This window comes from Petaurus breviceps, unplaced genomic scaffold, assembly GCF_028583685.1.
Source record: "Petaurus breviceps papuanus isolate PSGF00001 unplaced genomic scaffold, PetGlider_PUasm1.0 37, whole genome shotgun sequence".
In the NCBI taxonomy this organism is placed as follows: Eukaryota; Metazoa; Chordata; class Mammalia; order Diprotodontia; family Petauridae; genus Petaurus; species Petaurus breviceps.
This window is the reverse complement of record NW_027186296.1, coordinates 107118280-107143404: the sequence shown is the minus strand read 5'-3', so window position 1 is coordinate 107143404 and position 25125 is coordinate 107118280. Positions and strand designations below refer to the sequence as shown.

Here is a 25125-nt window from a genome sequence, read left to right as displayed (position 1 = left end):
TTATTTCAAGGGAAATTCACACCAGAACGGAATAAAAAATATTTTTACTTTAAAAAACAAACACAGGCAAGACATCTGAGGGAAGTTGGAAACAAGGTCAAAGAAACAAACAAGGATGAGCTAATTCGGGGCTAAAAGAGATCAGTGACAACATGAAAACATCACTAAGAGGAAGAGATATACACATTAAAACAACACTGAGTTTTCACTTGGCTTCATGCAAATTGGCAAAGATGAAAAAAAAAAGATTCAAAGAGTCGATGTTGAAGAGGCCATCCAAAGAAAGGCACATTGGTGATGGAACTCTGGAGAGGGCAGACAGTTCTGAATTTCAACATGGAATTATGCAAGAAAACTGAGTGATCTATGAGTATCATGTGTCCCATTACCAGCTTTGTACCCCCAAGAAAGTAAAAAAGGTAGAAGCAAAGGACCAATATAAACACCAAAATATTCATAGTAGCATTTTTTGTGGTAGTAAAGAACTGGAAACAAAATGAATGAATGCCTATCAATTGGGGAATGAATGACTGAAGGACTTATGGCATAAGAATGTAAGGGTGTGTTTCTATGTAGTAGTAAGAAATGATGAAAATGAGGAATTCAAAGAAATGCAGGAAGATTGTATGAACTGATGCAGAGCAAAGTATGCAGAACTAAGAAAATGGTATGAACAAAAATTTTGACAATGTAAGTGTAAAGACCAATAAAGGGAAACTGAAATCTGAGGAATGGGGAAAAAAACCAAAGAAGGTCTCAGAGAAGAGATTACATACCTCCTCCTCCTTCCTTCACAGCAGAGAAGCATCCTACTAAAGCAATATATTTATTTATTTATTTGTTTATTTATTTACCTTTAGTTTACAACATTCAGTTCCACAGTCCCTTGAGTTTCAAATTTTCTCTCCTTCCCTTGCCTACGCTCCCACCCCCATCGTGGTGGCATATACGAAAATATAGGGTCTACAAATATCTTCACATTAATCATTAGTCAGGTGGAAAGAAGGATTATAACTGATGGAATGATCAGTGGGAAAGAGGAAACAAAAGAAAGTAAGAAAAAGAAACAGAGCAAGTAGTTTGTTTCTATCTGCGTTCAGACTCCGCAGCTCTTTCTCTGGATGTGGATGTCTCTTTCGATCATGAGTCTTTTGGCATTGTCTTATAACCTACATTGCTGAGAGGAGCCCAGTCTATTGAAGTTAGTTGTCACACATATGTTGTGTCTGTGATTGTATACAGATTTCTCCTGGTTCTGCTTGTCTCGCTCAGCATCAGTTTATATAAGTCTCTCCAGGTTATTATGAAGTCGGTCTACTCATTTCTTATAGCACAGTAGTATTCCATTACATTCATATACCACAACTTGTTCAGCCATTCCCCAGTTGATGGGCATCCCCTTGATTTCCAGTTCTTTGCAACCAGAAAAAGAGCTTAAAGCAAAATATTTATAAATATTGTCAAACACCGAATCAGATGTTTTTGCCTAATTTTTTTTTGTCACAAGGGAAAATGCAATCTAGATGGGTAAGAAATAAATGATTGTGATCTAAAGAAAAGAAGGATCAATAAAACATATATTTAAAAAATAAAACTCTTTAGGATTAGTGATGAGTCCAGACTCCTACCACCTTTTGTTTGGTGTCTATATATACATATAGTTTCCTAACTGGTCTCCCTGCCCTATCCATCCTCCCCATAGACAGTCAGCCCGACGATATTTTAGATTCCTAAAATACAATTGTCTCCACGTCATAGGGTCAAACATCGGGGCAGCTAGGTGGCGAAGTGCATAGAGCACCGGCCCCGGAGTCAGGAGGACCTGAGTTCAAATCCAGACTCAGACACTTGACACACTAGCCATGTGACTTTGGGCAAGTCACTTAACCCCAATTGCCCTCCAAAAGAAAAGCAAAAAACAAACAAACAACTATCTGGTAGAGACTTCTGAGGGCATCTAGTCCAACACTCCCATTTTGCAAATGAAGGAATTGAAGCCTCAAGGAAATTGAGTTATTCGCCCAAGGTCACACAAGTAAAAGTGTCAGAGGTGATATTTGAATCCAAGACCTCTGATTCCAAAGGCAATGCTCTCACTCAAGTACCCTCAATACCCTCACTCAAAAATTGTAAATGACTCCCCAGTTAATTGGCTATGCAAGATATGCCAAGTCGGTCCCTGCTTCCCTTCCCAGACTTACCTCCCACACTCTCCACACAAATATTCTATTCCAGCCATATTGACCTTCTGATATCTCATGTATTCTGACCTTCTTGCTCTGCTTATATCCTTTGCATTGAACATCCTCCCCAGTCTTCTTGCCTGTATACCTCCTACCCATTCTTCAAGGAACCTTCCCCAGCCACCTCTGGCCACAGTTATCTCTACCTCCTTTGAACTCCCAGTGCACTTCCTGTCTGAACCACTCTAAAAGAAATTAACATGTGCTACTTTGTACCGTCAAGATTTGGGGGTTTTTATATGTACTCTCATTATATTCTGTCTGCCCTACAAGATTATAAACTCCTTGAAGATAAGGACCAGACTTTCCCAAAAGAGATGCCCAATAGATGTTTAGTTTTTGTGTGATTGATGGGAACTCCTGATCTATAACCTTCATGGTCTAAGGATGAAGAATGAATCATCCCAAGAAACTAACAGTCCAGATGACAGGAGGGAAAGAAAAAGAAAAAACCTGCCACCACACCTCCTCCCTTCCTGAGAATCGGCTGAGATGTCGCCCCCCAATGGGAGAAACACCCTTGCTCTGCTACCAGCACGGAAGAACAATTGTCTGTCATCCAAAATTCTTCTCAGAATGTTTCTGGGCTGTGTGTGCCATGAAAGTTCACTCATGGTAAATGAGTGTCACTGATTTCACCTCATAGCATCACAAGAATGGAGGAAAAGCTAAGTTTTATGATCCCCATTTTATAGATGAGAAAATGGAGACACACAACAGTTAAGCTACTTACTCTCATTACAGGGTCAATTAGCTACAGAATCAAGTCCAGGCAGATAGATCTCTCACGAAGTGCTTAAATAGTGATAAAGACAGTGGGCTCACAGATTTAGAGTTGGAAGGAACCCTAAAAGCCATTTAGTCCCACCCCTACATTTTAAAGATAAGAAAATTAAGGCCAGAGAAGCTAAGTGACTTGCCCAAGGTCACACAGGGTAATATCAGTGATAGGATATAAATCCAGGTACTGTGACCCCAAACTTTATGTTCTCTATTTAGTCTCTTCAGGTCTAGGTTTGGACCATGAGATCTGCTAGAAGTTTCAGAACCAATCTCCAAAAAGAGACTTTTATCATCCCCTAACCCTTTTTATTTTTTGGAGGCTATCAGGGTTACACAACTAGTAAGTCTCTGAAGTCAAATTTGAACTCAGGTCTTCTTGACTCCAGAGCTGGGGCTCTATGCACTTCGACACCTAGCTACCCCACCCTTTTTATTTTTAAAAGTTAATGACTGTGTCTAGCAATGAAGTTGGAACGCTATCCAGTAAATATCTCTTTAAGAACAGTACATTTCGGGGGTGAGGTGGGGGATGGGGGTGGTGGTGAAGATGCCTATACTTCACTCCTTAATAAACACTCCTTCCACAATCTTGCCTGCGAAGTTAGAGAGTTTCTCCTAGCACTAAAAACAGGTGATTTTTCTGGTTTACCCTAGAGCAAGATCAGTCAAAAATCTACATTAGAAAAGTGTGATTCAGATTAAGTGACTTGACACTTAATTTACTAGTGTATTGTTGCTGTTATTTGTCCTTTGTTTTCAAAGAGGACCAATGATGTCATGGTGGGGAAGTCTTGACTTGTGTGAGAACTGGATTTAAGTGAGGGCAGAGTTGCACAAAATTGTCAGCTTCACTGAGACATCCTAAGTCTAGTGGCAAGACCAAAGTCTAGCTAGTAAGCAGCAGAGGTAGTAGGATTTGAACACAGGGCTTTGAAACTACTCAAGTTTTTTTCTCTGAGCGCTTTCACCAACTGAATCTACAGGTGCAAAAATCCTGGCCCTTCTGCCCCAATCCGCAGACTCCCTTGGAACTGTACGGTGACTCTTTTCTCTTGTTAACGCTGAAAGTCACACGGACTGCTGCTTCGTCTAATGTCCAAAACTCACCACAAGGTTTATAAAGGAAATGGCAACTGATCCTTGACTCTGATAGTGTGACTGGGCACCTCGATAATAGAACAAATGGACTGTTTATCAGCTTTCTATCTATGTCTGACAAAACCATGTGAAATGAGCCATCAAGCCACTAGTTGTTTTTTCCCCCAAAAACGACAAATGCTGGTTCATTTATTGCAGTTGAGCACATCAAGCCAAATGTTTAGTTTTTCATTAAATCTGTATCTGACAGCTTCATTAAAAGGAACAAAATGTAGCTTTTATTGATGCTCCAGTGCTCAGCTCAAATTAATGCCTAACATTCAAAACTGTACATGATGTTGCAAATGTATCAGCAAACACATGAGAAAATCCACACTTGGAGAAGTGTGCTTATTTATAACCCAGCATTTCTAGGAGCTGCCAATATGGAATTGCAAAGCCTATTTGCCCACACTTGGCTTGCCAGTGAATGGCTAATATCCCTGATTGTTTGGATAAATACTCTTTCCGGCAGAAAGGCAGTAGACTTGCAGAAAGGGGTACCATATCATTTTTGTGTAATTAACAATAAAATAGTGCTATACTTCTGGATTCACAGTTGATATTTGCAGAGTAATTAGATGTGTGTCCTTTGGGAAAGACATTCAACATATAAAAGAACACTCCAAATCTCTAATGATAAGAAAAATGAGATTTCATCTTATACCTTTCAGATTAGTAAGATGAAAATGACAACAGGTGAAAATGGTAAATGTTGGAAGGGCTGTGGAAAGAGACACATTGATGTACTGTTGGTAAAAGTGTGAACTGGGTCTGACCATTCTGGAAAATAGTTTGGAATTATACTAGAAAAGTCATTAAATTGTACATATTCTTTGACCCAAGAAAACCATTACTAGGCATATAAACAGAGGGAAAGAATGTAGTATAGTAGAGTATCTAAAATACTCTGTGTGTGTGTATAATGCTAGAGATACACCATACTACATACACATATACACACATGACTTCCTTTAAGTCCCAACTTAAAATCTCATCTTTCTATGTGTGACAAAACCAGGTGAAATAAGCCTCTAGCCTTCCCAAACCCCTCTTAATTCTACTGCCTTTCCTCTGTTAATTATTTCTTATATATCCTATATATAGCTTGCTTAGTATATATTTGTTTTCATATTTTCTCCCCCATTAGATTGGAAGCTCCTTGAGGGCAAGGATTTTTTCCTTTTTTGTATCCCCAGCTCTTAGCACAGTGCTAGACACCTAGAAGCCTCTTAATAAATATTTTTTGAGGTCTGTATCCCAAAGAGATAAAAGAAAAAGGAAAAGGACCTGTAAGTACAAAAATATGTATAAAAATATTTATAGCTGCTCTTTTTGTGGTGGCGAAGAATTGGACATTGAGAGGATGCCCATCACTTGGGGGATAGCTGAACAAATTCTAGCATATGATTGTGATAGAATACTGTTGTGCTATAAATTATGACCAGAAAAACCTGGGAAGACATATATGAATTGATGCAGAGTGATGTGAGAATCAGGAAAACTGCACAGTAGCAACAATGTTGTATCAACTGATCACTACAATGATCCAAGATTATTCCAAAGGATTCAGGAAGAAAAATGCTGTCCACTTCCAGAGAAAGAAAACTGATGAACTCTAAGTACAAATTGATATACAATTTTTGTCACTTTATTTTTTCTTGCCTTTTTTTCTGCAACATGGTTACTATAGAAATATTTTGCATGATTTCACACCTATATTTGATTCATTTTGCTTGCCTTCTCAATAGGTAGGGAGTGGTACTGGAGGGATGGAGAAATCTCAGAATTCAACATTTAAAGAAAATTACTTCAATGACTGAACATGTATAAACTATATCAAGTTGCTTGTCTTCTCAATGAAGGGGAAGGAGAAGTAGGTGAGGAGAGAATTTGAAACTCAAAATTGTAAAAACAAAGGTTAAAAGTTTTTTATATGTAATTGGAATGCTAAAAATAAAATAATTTTTAAAGATGGGTGTTTGCTACCTATATATGTGTTTAAATGTGTGTAACACACACATATATATATTATATACATATATATTCAAATAGTCATAGCAATATTCTTATGGGAACAAAAAACAAAGTGGGTGCCATTGATTGAACAAACCATCATTATGAATGTAAACAAAATATTGTTGTTCCACAAGAAACAACAAATTTAAAATATTCAGAAAACTTGAGAAGACTTGCATGAACTGATATAGAGCAAAGTCAGCAGAAACAGAATAATTTACACATTGACCACAATAATACAAAGAAAATAAAACTGAAAGACACCAAAACTCTAATCACCAAAATGATCTATTTTGACTTCAAAGGTGAAACATTCCTCTGTCCCCTCAGGGAAGTGGTGAACTACATGTAAAGAATGAGGCATACAGTTTCATACCTAGACAAGTATTAATTTGTTTTTCTCATATGTAATTCTTTGTTACAAGGGATGGTTCTATGTTGGGGTGGGGAATGAAGAATCCTAGTGAAGTGACAGAAATGGAAGAAAAGACTATCATTTTTTGGTTGTTTTTTTTTTAAGGTTATGAGCTTCCTTAAAACTCACAAGTGGCCAGAAAAGGTTAATGAATTGGGCTAGGGTCAGTGAAGAAGCAAAGACCCCAATGTAACCTCAAATTTTCCTATAATACTAGAAAAACATCATTTGCCATATCAATTATTGATTAAAATAAAATTTGAGGCAATTTGATCTCAGATTTATGACTCAAAATTAAATCTCTCCTTTTAGATATAGGGTTGGATTTTCATCCTTGTTCTAATTTTTAAAAAATTATCTTCAAAGATTAGGGCCATGTCTACATGAAGCTACCAGGTCTATTCCGTTAATTGATGGGTCATTTCAACAATCTGATTTGACTAAATCTCTGATAGATTTTAAAAGCACCAACTGTGTAGGAACCAAGGTATGGATTGAGTAGCATCCTGGAGGTTGTAGACACTGCCACTATTTATTATAATATTTATTTATTTATTAAATGTTTAGCATGTATTAAACTGTGCTACCATTTTTATTAAGTGTGTATTTCTTTTTATGTGTCACTGACAACATTTTTGGGGTATGGTGCCCCTAACTTCATTTTTCCCATAAGCCCTCTATAGTTTTTATTATATGATTTTTTTCTGAGTCCCCTCAGATAATTCTCTTAAACTACAAATCATAGAAGAGTTATAAATCTGATGCTGGTAGAGGGAATTTCCTCACTGGAGGTGTCCTAAACTCAAGAAATCATAGGTACAGACTTCTCCAGCCAAAATAAATCCATGTATGTCTTATTTCCCTAACTAGATTGTAAAGTCTTTGAGGATGGGGACCATGTCTCACTGTGGTATTTTCCCCAGCATTCAAAAAGTATTCATTACACAGAAAAGGTGTTTAATAGACATATGTTGAGTGAGTGAACTAACTCGTTTGATTGAAAAGATGAAATAGCTAGACAACTTTCAGTGAAAAAAAAATCAGTGAAACCAGTTGTTTGGCATCAAGTAGATAAAATGACCCAAACTGGCTGACTTTTTCCTTTTTTTTTTTTTTTTTGTACAGCAGTGTGCTGGCAAATATTCCACAAGAGGCTTTCCAAGGAAAAACAATGTAGGCAGGACACGCTTTTAAGTTTAAATCTGTATTTATTAACATTTTCTCCACTGCTTTCTTAAGTCTAGACAATCAACAAAGCAATAAATCAAGCCCTACTTTATAACATTTGCTGATTTTTGAAGTATAAATGCTCACAATGAAAATTTAACAATTAGTTTTCTGGAGCTGGCCTAAACTGACTCCAGCACAGTCTGGTTTTGTTGTCAAGAGTGTAAAACTTGACCATCAAAGATTTGGACTCACACCCAGTCCCAGACAAAGCCTTAAGTAAACATATTGTTTCTGAGTCTCCCTTCCCTACCCTCTGACTCAAATCATACCAAGTCTCTGAGGGTTCAGGTCCCCTCCCTAGGTCATTCTTCCTATAATAGTTCCTCATGAATCTAGAGGTATTCTTTCCCCAACTCCCACTAGCAAGCAAATCTTTCCTATTCTTTATCTCCTTCCCTCTTATCTTCTAAAGGGACAGCTGATTAATTCCACAGATTAATAGGTTAGCCAATGTGTTATTTATGTTCATGGTTTAAGGCATTAACCCTCCCCCACTCACATGTTCCCATTTTTTCAAGGATCTTCTCAATACTATGCCTTTTAATACCAGAGACAGAAAGATAAGGGGAATATTTAGGGAACACCTCTCTTTTGACACCTCTCATATCACGTCTAGGTAAGTGTTTAATATACATACACCTTGCTTGGACTATAATACTGATTTTGACACTAATTAACTGTGTGGCCTTGGGTCAAACTCCTTAATCATTCTGTGAGTCAGATTTCCTATTTATAAAATTTCCCCATGGAGAACTTCCTTAAGATAAAAGATAAAGTTTTTATGAGCACTCAAGATATTATAAGGAGAGGGAAAGGCAGTATGGCATAGTGGATGATGGGCCCATTCAGACCCCATGGGGTGTCCACCCACAGTTTAAGAAGTGCTGAAGGGGTCAAGAGTGAAAGTTTAAGAAGCCCTGAACTTGGGTTCAAATCATGCCTCAGATACACACTGGCTATCTAACCATGGAGAAATCACTTCTCAGTTCCTCAGAAAATTCCCTAAGGCAGGAGTTCTTAGCTCGGAGCCCATTAGCTTTCTTTTTAATATTTTGTTAACCATTTCAATATAATTATTTTCCCTTGTAATCCTATCTATTTTATTTTATGCATTTAAAAACATTATTCTGGGGGTGGCTAGGTGGCAAAGGGAATAGAGCACCAGCCCTGGAGTCAGGAGGACCTGAGTTCAAATATGACCTCAGACACTTAACACACACACACACACACACACACACACACACACACACAAAACTAGCTGTGTGACCTTGGGCAAGTCATTTAACTGCAATTCCCTTACCTTCCCCCCTCAAAAAAAAAATTATTCTGAGCAGGGTCTCCTAGGCTTTACCAGACCACCAGAGGCATCCATGACAAAAAAAAAAGCATTAGGACCCTAGCTCTGAAGCCATTAATTGATCTACGGACCATTTGCTGATCTTCGAGAGAGGTGGATGTTTTCAAAACAGAAGGTCCCTGAGACTGAAGAAATTACAAGTGTGGGCTTCTTTCTCTCTCCCTTTGGCCTCTTCCGGTCGGTGGAGTGCCTGTTAGAGCAGGCTGCGGTGTAAAGATGGCTAAGTCTAAGAACCATACCACTCACAACCGATCATGAAAATGGCACAGAAATGGCATCAAAAAACCTAGGTCACAGAGATATGAGTCTCTGAAAGGAGTTGACCCCAAGTTTCTGAGAAACATGCGCTTTGCCAAGAAACACAATAAGAAGGGGCTGAAGAAGATGCAGGCCAACAACACCAAATCCATCAAGGCCCTGAGCACCAAGGCCTCCAAAGCCAAGCTTCTCAGGCACAAGATCCCCAAGGCCAGCACCCGGCGTGCTGGCCACAAGATGGCTACCAAGCGTCCAGGTCCTAGGATCAGCATCAAACGTCCAGGCTCCAGGATCACAAAGCCTGACTCTAAGGTTGCCAGAACCACTGACCCCAAGTCTACCAAGCCCACTGACCCCAAGGCTGCCAATTCTGCTGCCAAGGTCAGTAAGTCAGATCCCAAGGCTACCAAATCTGGCCCCAAGGCCACCAAATCTGATGCTATGGCCACCAAATCTGACCCCAAGGTTGCCAAGTCTGATCCCAACACAGCCAAGTCCGATCTCAAGGCAGTCAAGTCTGATTCTAAGGCTGCTAAGCCTGCCGAGTCCAAACCCAAAGACACTAGGGCTAAAGCTGCTGGTCCCAAGCCTTCAAAATAGATGCTTCAGAACAGAAGGACTTGTTTAAAGCTAAAACTCCCTTTTTTTCCCAGCCAGGGTATGATATTCACTATTTTGTACAAATAAAGAAAATGGTGAGTCATAAATTTAAAAAAAAATTAAAAAAAGAGAAATTACAAGTGTGGGCCAAACAGTAAACTAGGTCAGTTGGGTAGGTATCTTGGTAATTGGTGAGTTCCAATATGCTTGGTCCCTTCCTTCTGGGCCAGCCTGCTCTCAATCCCCTAGGGCTGCTTTTCAAAATCAGGCTGACCTGGGAAGTAAGGAGCCAGAAAATCAGAAGCTGCAATTCCAGGCCAGAAGGAGAGGCTTATGTCCAACTTTGAACTTCTCTGGAAGTTTTGCTTGCAGGGTTAGCCACAACTTCAGCAGGGAAGCAGATTGTTTGCTCTCAGGAAAAGCAGTGTCCCCTCTGTGCCAAGAGCGGTCTCAAAACCTGGTCTTGAAGGGACACCCCTGATGTCACTAAAAATTAATGCCCAATAGTTAGTGGCTTTTGGAGACACATCCATCTCCTCTTTATTCTCCATTCAACAAACACTTATTAAAGGACTGCTATGTGCAAAGCTAGGCTCTCCCAAGGGAGACAAAAACAGAAATGCCTGCCCTCCTGTAGCTTACATTCTACCCAGCATGCACATAAATGGGTAAATGCAAAGTATGTGCAAATTAATAAAAAGTCATTTCAAGAGGAGTAGAATGCTAATGACCTGGGAGACTGGGGAGAGGAGAGCTCGGGCCTAGTGTAGGAAATGGCACGTGAGCTGTGCAATGAAGGAAGCCAGAGATTCCAGGAAACAAGGGAGGAGTGAGAATTCCTTGGAGTCAGGGTGGTATTACAGAAATGCTCTGGATTTGCATTCCAAAACTTTGGCTAAGATGCTCACTAGCCCTGTGGCCATGGGCTCAGCCTCAGTTTCCTCACCAGTAAAATAAGGAAAATACTTGCCCTACCTATCTCATGGGGTTATTATGAAAGCACTTTGTAAACAGATATTTTATATTATTTATTTTTCATCCTCTATTAATATTTTAAATATTTATTCCTGGTCAAGTCACTTAACACGTCAGAAAACTTTCAGGGGTTCCCTTGTCATTGTTGTTCAATGGAGTCTGACTCTTCATGATCCTGTGGACCATGACACACCAGTGCTGACCATGGGATTTTCTTGGCAAAGATGCTGGAGTGGTTTGCCTTTTCCTTCTTGAGTGGATTAGGGCAAATAGAGGTTAAATGACTCCCCCAGGATAACGAAGTTGGCATCTGAAGTCATATTTGAACTCAGGTCTTCCTGACTTCAGGCCTAGTCTTAGTACTCTAAACCATTACATCACCCATCTGCCTCCACTCAGGGATTCCCTACTGTCTACCGAGTAAAGTTGGAACTCATCAGTCTGACTTTCAAGACCTTCCACAAACAGGTTCCCACATGACTTTCCAGTATTATCTCACGCTGTTCCTGGTCATAGACTCTACCTTCAAGTATCTCATTTGTCATATTCATAACGCCCTCTGTGCCTTAAAGACTCGACTTTGAATCCTGCATGAGACTCTGTCCATATAACCCTGTGAAGGCCATTTACTCTCTCTGTGTCTCAGTTTCTACATTTGTAAAATGAAAATTAAAATATCATCTATCTCACAGAGTTGTTGTTAGCATCAAATGAAACAATATAATTTTTTTCCCAAAAAGTTTTAGTGTTGTTTTAAGCTATTAAACTAATAATACTTTAATAGCTATTAGTAGTAAAAATAGCCACTAAAAAGTTTAAGACTGGCTAAGACTGTCGCCATCTTCAAATCTGCAAATCTTCAGGTGTTATGTAAATGTTAGTTATTATTATTTTCTCCTTCCTCTAAACGTTTGTTACTCCCCCCTCCTTATAAAGCCCTTCCTTATCTACATTGTTGTTGTTTGCCTTTGGCTTCAGGGGATCGAAGTCTGGAGTTGATAGAAAATTGAATTTAAGTGAGATAAAGTTGTACAAAGTCTTCAACCTCACTCTCTCCTCCAGGGTCAGTGGAGTCCATTGGCAAGACACGACTCAGGATGACTTAGCAACGGCCCAGATATAGTGGGGGACTTTATCTTTTTTAGGCTAAGTTCTTTTCCCAGGTCTCAGTTTGTCTGAGGCAACACCCATTCAGTGATTAGAGGCTAGGTAAGAATTGAGGCAAAAGATGGCCCCATTTGATTTCACTAAAGAATCCATCTGGAAGAGGAAGACCCAGAATTTCTGGCCAGAGTAGAAACAATTGCTATCTACACTCAGTCCAAGACATCAAACTCCTCCTTACCTATAAGATGCAGCTCAAATGCTCCTCCTTGAAGACTTGCTTACCGGGTACTCCTCCTTGGAAGTGTAATCACTTCCTTCCATGAGCTCTCATAGTATCTTGTTCAAGCCTCTTTGGGGGACCCATTCTATATTATAATTATTTGTGTATATGTTTTATTTCCCCCATGAGGTAGTAAACTTCTGGAGCACAGAGAACAAACATGGCTTGTTTAACTTAAAATTCAAATTTAAATTCAGCAAATATTTATTAAGGGTCTATATATAGAATGCACCAGCAGTCATCTAAAGATAGTTCTTAACCTGGCATTTATGAACTTTTTTTTTTCCTTTCTGGAGGGCAATTGGGGTTAAGTGATTTGCCCATGGTCACATGGCTAGTTTTTATGTTAAGTGTCTAAGGTCAGATCTGAACCCAGGTCCTCCTGACTCCAGGGCCGGTGCTCTATTCAGGTTTATGAATTTTTAAAAAATATTTTTAATATTTTCAGTACCATCTTCTGATGTAATTGGCTTCCTTTGTAATTCTGAGTATTCTAATTAGGGCATTTTAAATATTATCCTGAGAAGTACATTGGTTTCACCAGAATTCGAATGGTATCCATGACACAAAAAATAGTAAGAACTTCTGACTTAGTTTCTTCTCTCCTGAAGCTAAGAAGCTAATGGAGAAAGGGGAACACAGACACAAATACTTATAATACAAAGGACAGTTTTGTTGAGTTATTTTTCAGTCATGTCAGACTCTTTGTGATCCCATGTGGAGTTTTCTTGGCAAAGATATTGGAATGGTTTACCATTTTCTTCTCCAGCTCATTTTACAGGTAATGAAACAGAGGCAAATACAGTTAAGTGACTTGCCCAGAGTCACACAGCTAGTATGTGTCTGAGGTCAGATTTGAACTCAGAAAAATGAGTTATCCTGACTCCAGGCTTTGCATTTTATCCACTGCCACCTACATGACCCAAGGAACTTTGCATAATGGAATGGTCCAGGCAAAGTGCTAAAATAAATAAATTAATAAATCATTTTCCTTCAGGCAGGAGAATATTGGGGAATATTTCATGGAGGAAGTGGTACCTGAAATAAAGATGGGGAAATTCCATCACAAGCATGAGGAGGAATGTTGTAAGCAAAGGCTTAATACAGGAGAGGGGGCAGGATGAGAATGGAGGGTGAATCAGGGGCTAGCGTAGTGCAAGGGAGGTGGAAGGCAAATTGAAAGAGCTCCTTGACATGACCACAACTAGGAAGCCAAGAAAGCTGGTCTGCAGAGCAAGAAGGCAACAACTGTTGGCAAGACATCACTGTCTCTTCTACTATAAGACTGCCTAGAAGCAGCTTATCAAAATAAGGAGACACTGAATTTCTGGGCTGATGTCTGGGCTGGTTTATATATACTCTAGTGGTTGAATTACATGTTTCAGAAAGAGGAGAGGAAGAGAATCAGATGAAGCTTCTTCATGGTCAAGCAATGCAGCTGAAGAGTCTGTTTACCTGGTTGAATTTCCCTATGTTTGGGTGTTTTTTCCCCCTGAGCTACTGTGTCCATCCTTGGAAAAAGTCTTGTGTGTTGGGACTGTTCTATAGGCTAGTGATATCAAACTCAAAAAGAAACTGGGGTCACTGAATCATATTGAGGATACCTTGGAGTAGCATATTGACATTGCAATTCTAAGTATTCTATTTTGTACATTTTTAACATTATCCTGAGAAGGTGTGCATTGGCTTCAACAAAATGCCAATGGTATCCATGACATCTAGGCAGTTTTAAAATGCAATATTTTTCTGCATTTTATTATATATATTTTATTTTATTAAATATTTCCCAGACCTTGAGCAAGTTACTTAGCCCCAATTGCTTAGGGGCAGCCAGGTGGTTCAGCAAGTAAGAGCAACGGCCCCAGTGTTGGGATGACCTGGGGATCAAATCCGGTCTCAGATACTCAGCACTACACCCAGAAATAACTGGCTGTGTAACCTTGAGCAAGTTACTTAACCCCAATTGCTTTAAAAAATATATTTCCCAGTTACATTTTAATCTAGTTCAGGCCATATTCCAGAGTGTTGTGGGTCCCCTCAATCTCATATCTGACATTTCTGCTATAAACTGCTTGAGATAATAAACACAGAATTCACCAAAGGGCTCAGAAGTTGTGACTCTGTCACAAATTCAATGACATTTGTATTCTTTTTTTTTTTGTATTATAACATTTATTAAAATAATGCTATGGGTTAATAGAAACAGCAAAAAATCAAAAAATTAAAATGCAAGCAATGTAAAATCTCAACTAAAACCCAAATGTGTCTAATGTATTCATTTACTAGCTAACTAAAAGCCCAAGAAAGACAACACTCTCATTATAATAAAGTACTGCAGAACAATTGGCAATTTTCAGTTATCAAAATTGTGGGTTTTGCATTTTATATCCTTTTCTCAATCAGGAAAAAAATTTCTTTTTGAATGCTATATAACACCCATATAAAACAAGGTAGAAAAATACATTATAAACTTGCATCAGTGGCTGTAAATACATTATCTTACATGTTTCTCATAGGCAATAGGTTGGTTATGGTAAGTACATAGCACGAAACTACTAAGATAATAAAGAATAGACAAAATACATGTCAGCTGTCCAGTAGCTCCCATCTACCCAGTCTAAAAAAATTACATAATATTGTCTGAAAAAAGTCTTAAAACTACGTATTTTAACAAGAAATAAATTCAATAAAGAATAATAATACTGAGAACCAAGGCATTCAGAGATTTCAAAAGTCATGTTTTTTAAAAAATTAATCCAAAATTTTGTCAATTAAGTTTTCAAAAATTTGTTTAGAGCAAACTTTACTCATAAGACATTTGCATTCTTTAGCACAGGTGGACTCCTTTTCCTTGGGCAGGCCAGTATCAGAGGTTTTGTGACCCTGGATATCAATCAACAAGCATTTATTAAGCATCTAACTTGAATGCAAATATCAGAAATATATTGTCTCTTTGATAGGCAATGGGGATTGACTGAAAGTCTTCAATTACAGGAGTGAAATAATGAGGATGAGGCATTAGGATGATTGCCTTGGCAGTAGGGATGAAGGATGGATTAGAGAACAGTAGAATATGCACAGAAATCAATTAGAAAAGCCTTAAGAAGGAAGAAGTGAGGAGCTGAGAGTGGTTACAGTTTTAGTGGATAGATGGGAATTGATGAAAAGACATTGTAGAGGTATTGTATCCCCAGAAATTAGCAAAGTGTCTAGTACATAGTTAGCACTTAAATAAATGCTTCTTGCTGAATCAACAGGTCTTGACAACCAATTGGAGTTGAGCAGAAGTCAAAGATGACTATAAAATTTTGAGCCTGGGTGATTGAGAGCATGGTGGTACCCTCAACAGAAAAAAGGAAGTTAAGGGGAAGGAATAAGTATTGGGGAAAGATGATCAGTTCAGTTTTGGAGATTATATATTAGAGATTCTGGCAGGCAATCCAGGGGGAAATGTCCAGTAGGAGGTTAGAAATATGGCACTGACATTCTGGGAAGAGGCAGTATATTAGAGATACAGATTTGGAAGTCAAAAATATAGAGAGATGATAATTAAATAAAGCCATAAGAATCTAGGAGATCATCAGTGGATAGAATTATATATGAAGAGGTCAAAGACAGTTGTGGGGGAGGGACAGAATGTAGAGTCAGGAAAAGAGACAAAAGAGTGGTCACTATCTTTCCCAGGATAGTACCTCACACATAGTAGTTACTGAAACAGTGTTTATGGAATAAATGAATGAAGAAGGAAGAATACAAGCTTTTTACCCCCAAAGGGTATAGGAGGATGAGAAATGGCTATCAGATCTCTTATTAGCCTTGGGTCAGCTTTAGACTCCAGGCCCATTCCTGAGGGCTTAAATGATCCTGAGGATGATCCCTACATTTAAATTTATTCTAGAATCTCATCTTCCTGAATTCAAATTGGGCCTCAGACACTTTACAAACTGTGTGACCTTGTGTGAATCACTTAACCCTGTTTGCTTCAATTTCTTCTTCTGTAAAATGAGCTGGGGAAGGAAATGGCAAACCACTCTGGTATCTTTGCCAAGAAAGCCCCAAATGGCATCATAAAGAGTCAGACAGGACTGAAAGTACTGAACCGACAAAAGAGTATTGGGTGTTGGGGGTGGGAAAGAGGAAAAGGATGCAAAGACCTCAAATGGAACATTCCCTGCCCTCAAGGAACTCACATTCTTTTGAGGGGATTGACAGGTTTAAAGAAAATGAAATTCAAAGGTATCTACAAAACAAACACAAAGTATTTGGAAGGGTGACTTTAGCACCTGGGAGAATAAAATGCTAGTCCAAAGAGGTGCTAGGTAAACTGAAGGGAGCTAACACTCAATAAGACTGAGGTGTGAGGAAGGAGAACAGTCTAGAAATGGGGGAAAGACTGGATGGGAGAGGGAGAAATGGCAAGTTAGACAGTTTATCTAAAACAGAATGAATGGGGGGGAGTAGATAAATTTGTGTGAGAGGAGAGAATTCCAACACTGCTGAGATCATATATTAATATAATTTAGAGCTAATAAGGGGAAGGAGGTAAAAGGGGGTGGGAAATGGAATAACCATTTATATAGCACCTACTATATGCCAGACACTGTGCTAAGTGTTTTATAAATATTTATCTCATTTGAGATAAATTTAATCTTCATAACAACCCTGAGAGATAGGTGCTGTTATTTTCTTCCCTTTACAATTGAGGAAACTCAGATTAAGTGACTTGCCCGGGATAAAACAATTAAGATACTTATCTGAAGAAGATGGTGGAGTAAAAGCAGGAATTTACTGAGCTCCTGCACCAACTGATGGGGGGAAAGGGATCCCGAGGTACCCCATCACAACCACCTCCAATACCTGTAAAATATGACTCTAAAAGGTGTCTGAAGTTGGATTTGAACTCTGGTCTTGCTGACTCCAGGACCAAAACTCTATCCACTGCACCACCAGCTTCCTTACGACCCTAAGGCCGCCCTAGCAAAAGAATGATTCAGACTTAAATCTTCTGACTCCAGACCATGTAATAAGAAAGTTTTACTCTTACTTTCCTTCTTCAGAGATCAAGCTATATTGGATATAAAGGTTAGGGGTATGTGAGCAACAAGATGGAGGACTGGATATTTTTTTCTGATTCAATGTCCTCTCTAAAACAGAAATTATTCACTAAAGATGAAGCAACCTCAGCTATCTCAGTGGTCTAAGTGGATATCCAGAACCCAAAGGTTTATAAAAAAGCAAAACAAACCCAAAACCTATGAACTGACATTGATACTACTCACTCAGTATCCCTCCCCTGCTTCTGCTTTACTAGCAGAACACAAGCTTATAAGAAAATTCACTGTGCACCCTAGTCCCCCTTCCCTCTTTCCAGTACCTCAGAGACCGCAGCTCCAAACTGCAGAAATTTGCCTTAGCTGTGACGGACAGGTAGGCAGCCACAGCCCCTTATGAGCCGAAGTTTGCCTCAGTGCTTCAAAACTCTGAACTTCTGGTGCTAGGCCAAAGAAATAAGAAATAGAGGGACCAGAATAGGACACTACATGTGTTCACAGACACTATGTGTATGTAGCACTCCATCAAGCCTGAGACAAAGGGCATAACATCTACCGAGTCCAATTATGACCATCCAAAAGTCACTTGGGGCAGAGACCTAAGGTGGTGAACCAAGAACTGCTCAGTGTGAGAGGATGCTAAAAAAATTTTTGCAATCTACAACCCAAGGAAACCACAATTAGAGGGGAGTCAGAAAGTGAGTGATAGGAAAATAAAGGGGGGGGGGGGAGAAGGTGAAATTGCCAAAGATTTTAGAAAGAAGAAAGCTCTAAGACTTTGAACATACGCAGATAAATCAATAGGAAAAACAGTAACAGAAGAAAATATGGCCACCAGATCTAGTAAATTAGTTTAGGCATCTATGGATAAATACTGTAAATCAAAGGAAAATTCTCTAACATTTGATGAGATAGAGGACCCTGTACAATTTGAGAATATAGAACCATCATAACACAGTGTTTCTGAATGGTTCAAAAGGGAAATAAAAATAATAAGGGCAGAATTTCTGTCCTGCACAGCAAAAATAATGAATATAAAAACTGGAATCTGCAAAGGCAAGCCTCACTAAAGAAACAAAAGAGAGAACAATAGATTGGGAATGCAAAAACACAAAAGTGAAGGGCAATCTAGAAGAATAAAACAATAACGTTAAACCATGCAAGTAAAAGATATTAATGTCGAATATAGGATGTGTAGAGACAACCCAAGAAGGATCATAGGTCTCCCAGAAAAAATATGACCGGGCACAAATCTCACCTTAGGCATTTAGTGTTTTGTGACCCTGAACAAACCACTACCTTCACCGAGCTTCAGTTTCTTTATCTGAAAAAGAAGGTAGTTGGATTCCATAGACTTTCCAGCTCTAAATCTACAACTATGACCGGCTTCTTGAATTGTCAGTATCTTAGGGGGAAAAAAGTCATCTCTTAGTGACCAGTGTTGTTGTAATGAGCCTCTCCAAATTTAGTTAGGTTGGGCCTCAGAAGACAGAAGGCTTTCCGTCTTGGGAGAACGTGTATGTGCTCCACTATCACAGCTATCAGAAATGAAACTTGCGAATAATATGTATACATGTAACAAAATTTCAGCTAAAACTTTGAAAATGATTTTATTTAGGGGAGGCTAGGTGGAGGACCAGGGATCGGTTTGGCCTCAGATACTTAATACCCACACACACAAAAAAAAAAAAAACTGGCAGTGTAACCTTGGGCAAGTTAACCCCAATTGCTTAAAAAAAAAAAAGAGAGAATAATTTTTTTTTAGCACAAAAAAATATACATTTTGTAAACACAATTTGGACTTGATAAGCCTAATAAGACAAGTTCAGAGTCACAAAGGTCAGATAAACCTGAATAGCATTTCATAAAAAAGTGGAACATATATTTTTTTTAAAATAGCACAGGTTGACAAAGGTTAATCACCATTAGCAAGTTATTTTTCCTGCTGCCTGAAATAATATGACAACAAGGGGCAGCTGCTTCAGTAGAGGTACATGGGTGATTCTGAAGAACATAAGGAGATCAGGTAATTGACTAGTGAAGCTAAAAATTTTACCTTCAATTAAATAATCAACAGCTCCATGCATCACCATAATCCTCTCGCTCCCTCTACCTACCTACTATCAAATCAATATGTGGCTGGCAGTTGTCTAAGAAACCATTTCCTCTGTCCCTTCAAACTAGCACTCAGTGTCCATTTTTTAAACATTTATTCAATTAGTCCAGTATAATTTGCAAATAATGGTAAGTCTGTAGTAATGCAGATTCCGTAGGCAGCTAAGGAAAAATAAGACCTTCAGTCACTGTGTTAAATAAACACAATTTAGCTTACTGTTGGGAAGGTCCTCCCTCCCTCCCATCAGTTTGATTCTGCCCTTTTAATAAAAAACTTCAACAAATGTTTTCAAGCATTTAATTTTTAGCTTCCATTTGCCTGATGACGACAAGAGCAATGATAATATTAACGATCTTAAAGTTATTAAGAGGCAGTGTGGCATGTGGGCAGATGCTAGATTGAAAAGTCAAGAAGATGACTGTTCAGACGGCACCTATGGCACTGACTTTGTGTGAGCAGAGACAAAGTTTTTAGCCTCTTTCAGCCTCAGTTTCTTCATTTGTACAATGGGGGTAATAATAGCTGTGATACCTACCTCAAAGGTTGTCATGTTATTTATATGAGATAAGAAGTATGTAGAGTAATTTTAAAATATTATAACTGCACATGAAGGTCAGTTATTTTTTGTGAGTCAATAGGGGTTAAGTGACTTGCCCAGGGACACACAGCTACCAAGTGTCAAGTGTCTGAGGTCACATTTGAACTCAGGTCCTCCTGACTCCAGGGCCAGCATTCTATGCACCTCGACACCTAGGTGCCCCTAAAGATCAGTTATTATTATTGCTTTAGCAGAGTTGTCTCTACTTAAAGAAGAAGAATATCAATACATTCAATTCATAAGAACAATACAACAGCTCAAAAGAACTTGGGCCAGTTCACAGATTTTGCAGATAAGGAACCTGAGACTCAGAGAAATGAAATGTGGTTTATAAACTCACACTCCTAGTTAGAGACAGAACTGGAACCAGATCTCTGGCTTCCTGACTCCTAATGTCTACCACTCACTGTCCACTACATTATGCTGCCTTCTGAGTCTTCACTTACTGGTGATCCTTGTACCTGAAGTGCCCTCCCCATCTTGATTAGTGGACAGCTTGCTCATCCTTCAGGGGAAGGGAATCAGCACTTATTAAACATCTAATATGTTCCGGGAACTTGAGGAAGCTACTATTGTTATCCTTATTTTTACAGTTGAGGAAACTGAGGTAAATAGATGTTTGCCCAGGGTCAGATAGCTAGTAAATGTCTGGAGCTGGATTTGAACTTAAGTCTTCCTAAATCCAGGCCCATTCTATCTCTGTCTGCTGATTCAAGAACTGGTTAGAATATCATACTCTCCATGAAGCCTTTCCTGATTCCTCTAGCTAAAAGTGATTTCTTCTTTGTGTGATCTTTTATCTTGTTATATGCTTCTTAAAAATTTATTATGTTGCAATGGGTATACCATGACATACATATCTTATCTCCCTTACTAGAGTGTAAGCCCTTTTAGAGAAAGGACCATGGCTTACTCTTCAAAGCCCAGCTTAGTATATTGTACACATCAGGCATATGTATATATACACATATGTTACACACACACACACACACATTTAAATGAATCAATGCATGCAATTATTGAATCTGATCCTCCCCTGTTTGGTAGGTAAGGATGGGAGACAGTAAAGAGAGTCATCATAAGTGTCCAGAAAAACAAGACCTTCTGTTTAAGCTGATGAATGAGTTTCTTCCCTGCTTCCTGAAAAGTCATAAACATTTTAGTTTTCATTCTTTGATAGTTCATGTTTCATAGGGACAGGATTTTTACTGTTAATGTTTTTAAATAGTAGAAAACCATTGTATTCTACCTTTCTAGTATTGTCAGGCAAATGACTGCATACCCTATACAACCCCATGGAATGAGGCCAGAGAAGATTCACAACAAGATCATCCCCTGTTTGAACCAGTAAGTTCCAGGGGAGTTGGAGGGAGCAGAAACTGGGAGGATCCTTTCTTTTCTCTATTCTCATTACCAGTTTCCCATTCCCATTGGGAGCACTTGAAAGTTCAAAAGAGAAAACCTCATTCAGATTCTCTTTACTAATGAACCAAGCAATGTCATCATTATTTAAAGAGAAAATGGTTAAAATCATAGTGATGAGGAGAATCCTGGACTCTGCTCAATGGACACACCCTCTGATTCTAGCTGTGTCCTTGCTGCCTAGGTACCTACTGAACCTTGGGCAAGTTACTTTCCCCTTCAATTTTCTTGTCTGCCAAATAAAGGGGTTAGACTAGATCAGCAATTCTCAAAGTTTAAGCCAGGTGGTCCTTGGTACCCTTTCAGGGGACCTGTGAAATCAAAACTATTTTCATGATAGTATTAAAATGTTTTTATTTTTAATATGGTAGATATTGATAGATATTACTGTTATTCAGTTGTGTCCTACCCTTCAGGACCCCATTTGGGGTTTTCTTAGCAAAGATACTAGAGTGGTTTGCCATTTCCTTCTCCACTCATTTTACAGTGACTTGCCCAGGGTTACACAGCAAGTAAGTGTCTGAAGCTAGATTTGAACTCCAGAAGAGGAGTCTTCCTGACTCTAGGTCTGGAGCTCTATCCACTGGACTACCCAGCCACCTACCTGCCCCTACTGATAGATATACATACAGATAAATATTGATAGAGTTAATTGACAGCTATAATTGATAGATAGAATATAAACAAAAAGTTCTTGGTGGGGAGGGAGGGTCCTTTGATAATTTAAAAGCATAAAAGGTTCCTAAGGCCTAAAAGTCTGAGAATCACTGACTGGACTAAATCACTGGATTAAATCTCTAATTCATTCAATTCTAAATCTATGGTACCTCATAATGCTTCTCCAGGCAGATTTTTGGGCTTTGTTGTTGTTATTGTTTTGAAATATAGTCTGCAGAAAAACTTTTTCTTCAGGAAAGAAAAATTTTCCAGTATTCATTTCCTCAATATTTTTCACCCTATCAGTTCATTGGCCCCAAAGTCTAACAGAGTGACATCCTGTATGTTGACCTGGGGGAATGGGGAGGAAGGTAGCTCAGACTGGGAATTTTACAGATAGAGGGAATTTCTAGTGTGGGAATCATGCAGATCAGTCTTTTAAGAGTTATTTGGTGGTGAATGAAGTGAGCAGTACCAGGAGAACATTGTACACAAAAACAGCAGCATTGTGTGATGACCAACTTTGCTAGACTTTGCTATTCTCAGCAATCCAATGAACTAAGACAATTCCAAAAGACTCGTGATGGAAAATGCCATCCACGTCCATCAAAAAAGAACTATGGAGTCTTGCACAAAAATCGAAGCCTACTGTTTTCTCTTTCGTTGTTGTTTCTTTCTCATGGATTTTCCCTTTTGTTCTGATTCTTCTTTTATGACATGACTAATGTGGAAATATCTTTAGTATGATTGTAATATTGCATGCTGTCTTGGGGAGTGGGGAGGAGAATTTAGAACTCAAAAGCTTACAAAAGTGAATGTTGAAAATTAAAAATCAATCAATTAATTTTTTAAAGTGTTATCTGGGACAAGAAGAGGTGAAGAATGTCTTGCCTATAGTCTCATAGTCAATATGTGCCAGGGGAGGGATTTGAATTCAAGCCTTCTGGACTGAAGCTTATTTCCCATCCTTCATTCTATAATGCTTCTCACTAACATTTCATTTCACTTTTAAAACAATTTTTTTCTTTAAATTTGCATTTTTGTATGTAGAACTTAATATTTTCTGTGGGTTAGTGATGAAAGTTTTTATTTTTAAAGGTTCTCAACCTTAAAGTCCCTTTATTCTTATACTTCATTTCACTTATTTCAAGGCTGTATGACTGGGTTAGGATGTATACTCCCTTCACTGGTACTAATTACAATTTCTCTGTGGCTTAATAGTCTTCAGGAGTTGCTACAATCAAAATAAATTCATTACCCTTTAGACAACAAAGTGATCACCTTGAATTAGTTTATGATGTTCCTTGAGTGACAGACAGACATTCTGTTGCCAGGCCCAAGCTTTTCCAGCTTGATAGACCCTTCCGTTCAGCTGAAATAATCTTCATAAACCCAGGGTCAAGTCTTGGCCCCAGAGAAGAGATAATGAAATATACCTTTTGCTGGAAAGGTGGAGAACTATGGCCTTAGAATGTTACATACCCTGTCAGATGTTAAAAAAAAAAAAAAGGATAATATCTGGAAATGGTTTTGCTATGGAAACAAAAAAGGAATAAATAACATTAAAAAAATTTTTTTTAAACTTTTTTTTAAAAGCCCCACCCTTCTGCCACATACCCAACAAATAAATGGTCATCCAACTTCTGTTAGAAGTGAGGAGAGACAACTATATCCTGAGGCAACACATTTCACTTTTAAAACACTAATCTTTAGGTATCTTTATCCTAAAGTATAGAGCCAGATTAAATTCACCTTTCTGCAAATTCCACCCACTGCTTCTAATTCTGCCCTCTAGAACCAATCCCAACAGATAGAATTCTTCTTGAACTTGACCGCCCTTTAACACTGAAGATCAAATCACATCCCTACTCCTTTCCTTAGTCCTCTCCTTCAAGTCAAAAACCCTTAGTTCTTTCAACTCATGGTCTCAAGGTCCTTGATCTTAATCAAAATGCTCTCCAGCTTCTTAAAGTCCTTCCTAATGTGTGATATCCAGAACGAAAGCACTACTCTAGCTGTTTTCCGACCAGGGAAGAATTCCGTAGAATTATCACCTACACAGTTCTGAACATTGCATCTCTATTAATGCAAACTAATGTTATATTAGGGGTTTGGGGATGCCAGATATATGCGAGGACCGCCCCCCTTCCAAATGAAATATTTACTGTGGTAAGAAACAATATTAGTGCTCCTGTCCAAGAGGTAGAAAAAAGTCTTCTGACTCAATAGAGACATTCTTGGTGTCATATTAAAACATATCTTATTCAGCATATTTTTAAATCTATGGAAACAAATGCGGATCTATACCACTTTACAAAAAAACAACAACAACAACATATTTTTAAATCTGATCTACCTATTGTTTCCAATGCTGACCACTAGATAAAAAGCATCTATTTATAGCAAAATGTTCCTAGCAAAACTGTTTGTAATAGCAAAATCCTGAAAATAAATTAGATAGGAAAATAAGGACATCTCTGTTCATAAATACAGCATAGGGGGGGTGGAGTCAATGAGTAAATAATGGAAAATCAAGACCTACAAAATTACTTACAATAGTTTGTTGGTTTGTTTAAGTTTCCATTGTGGTTATTTCCTTATGTACGAACTCTTATGTTGAGAAGTAGCATCGTGCAGCTCCCTTTCGAGTCACAGCTGACACATACTGGCTGAACATCCAACTGCAGGTCATTTGGCCTCTCAATACCTCAGAAAATTGTCTTAAATTTCAAACAAATTGCTAATCTGGATCGGTGGAGAGAATTTCTACACCTCAAATTCCCTATGCTGATGACACCACAGGACCAGAACCACTCTCTTGTTCATATTTGAATACCTGTACTTGTTGATGGAAGTAAAGATAAAATTTATATTAAA

General features: G+C 38.5%; 2 protein-coding genes across 4 annotated transcripts in view; both read left to right on the top strand.

Moving 5' to 3' along the window:
• IDE (insulin degrading enzyme) overlaps positions 1 to 25125 on the top strand; it is a 416199-nt gene that overhangs the window by 165315 nt on the left and 225759 nt on the right. The window lies entirely within an intron of this gene.
• On the top strand, positions 9290 to 10171 carry LOC138168694 (large ribosomal subunit protein eL29-like). The gene has a single exon (XM_069097584.1). It carries the CDS (start codon positions 9527 to 9529, stop codon positions 10040 to 10042), a length of 516 nt encoding a protein of 171 aa, XP_068953685.1. The 5' UTR covers positions 9290 to 9526; the 3' UTR covers positions 10043 to 10171.

Excerpts from the sequence above, each read along its gene's own strand:
- LOC138168694 (XM_069097584.1), top strand. The coding sequence starts at position 9,527 with ATGCGCTTTGCCAAGAAACACAATAAGAAGGGGCTGAAGAAGATGCAG.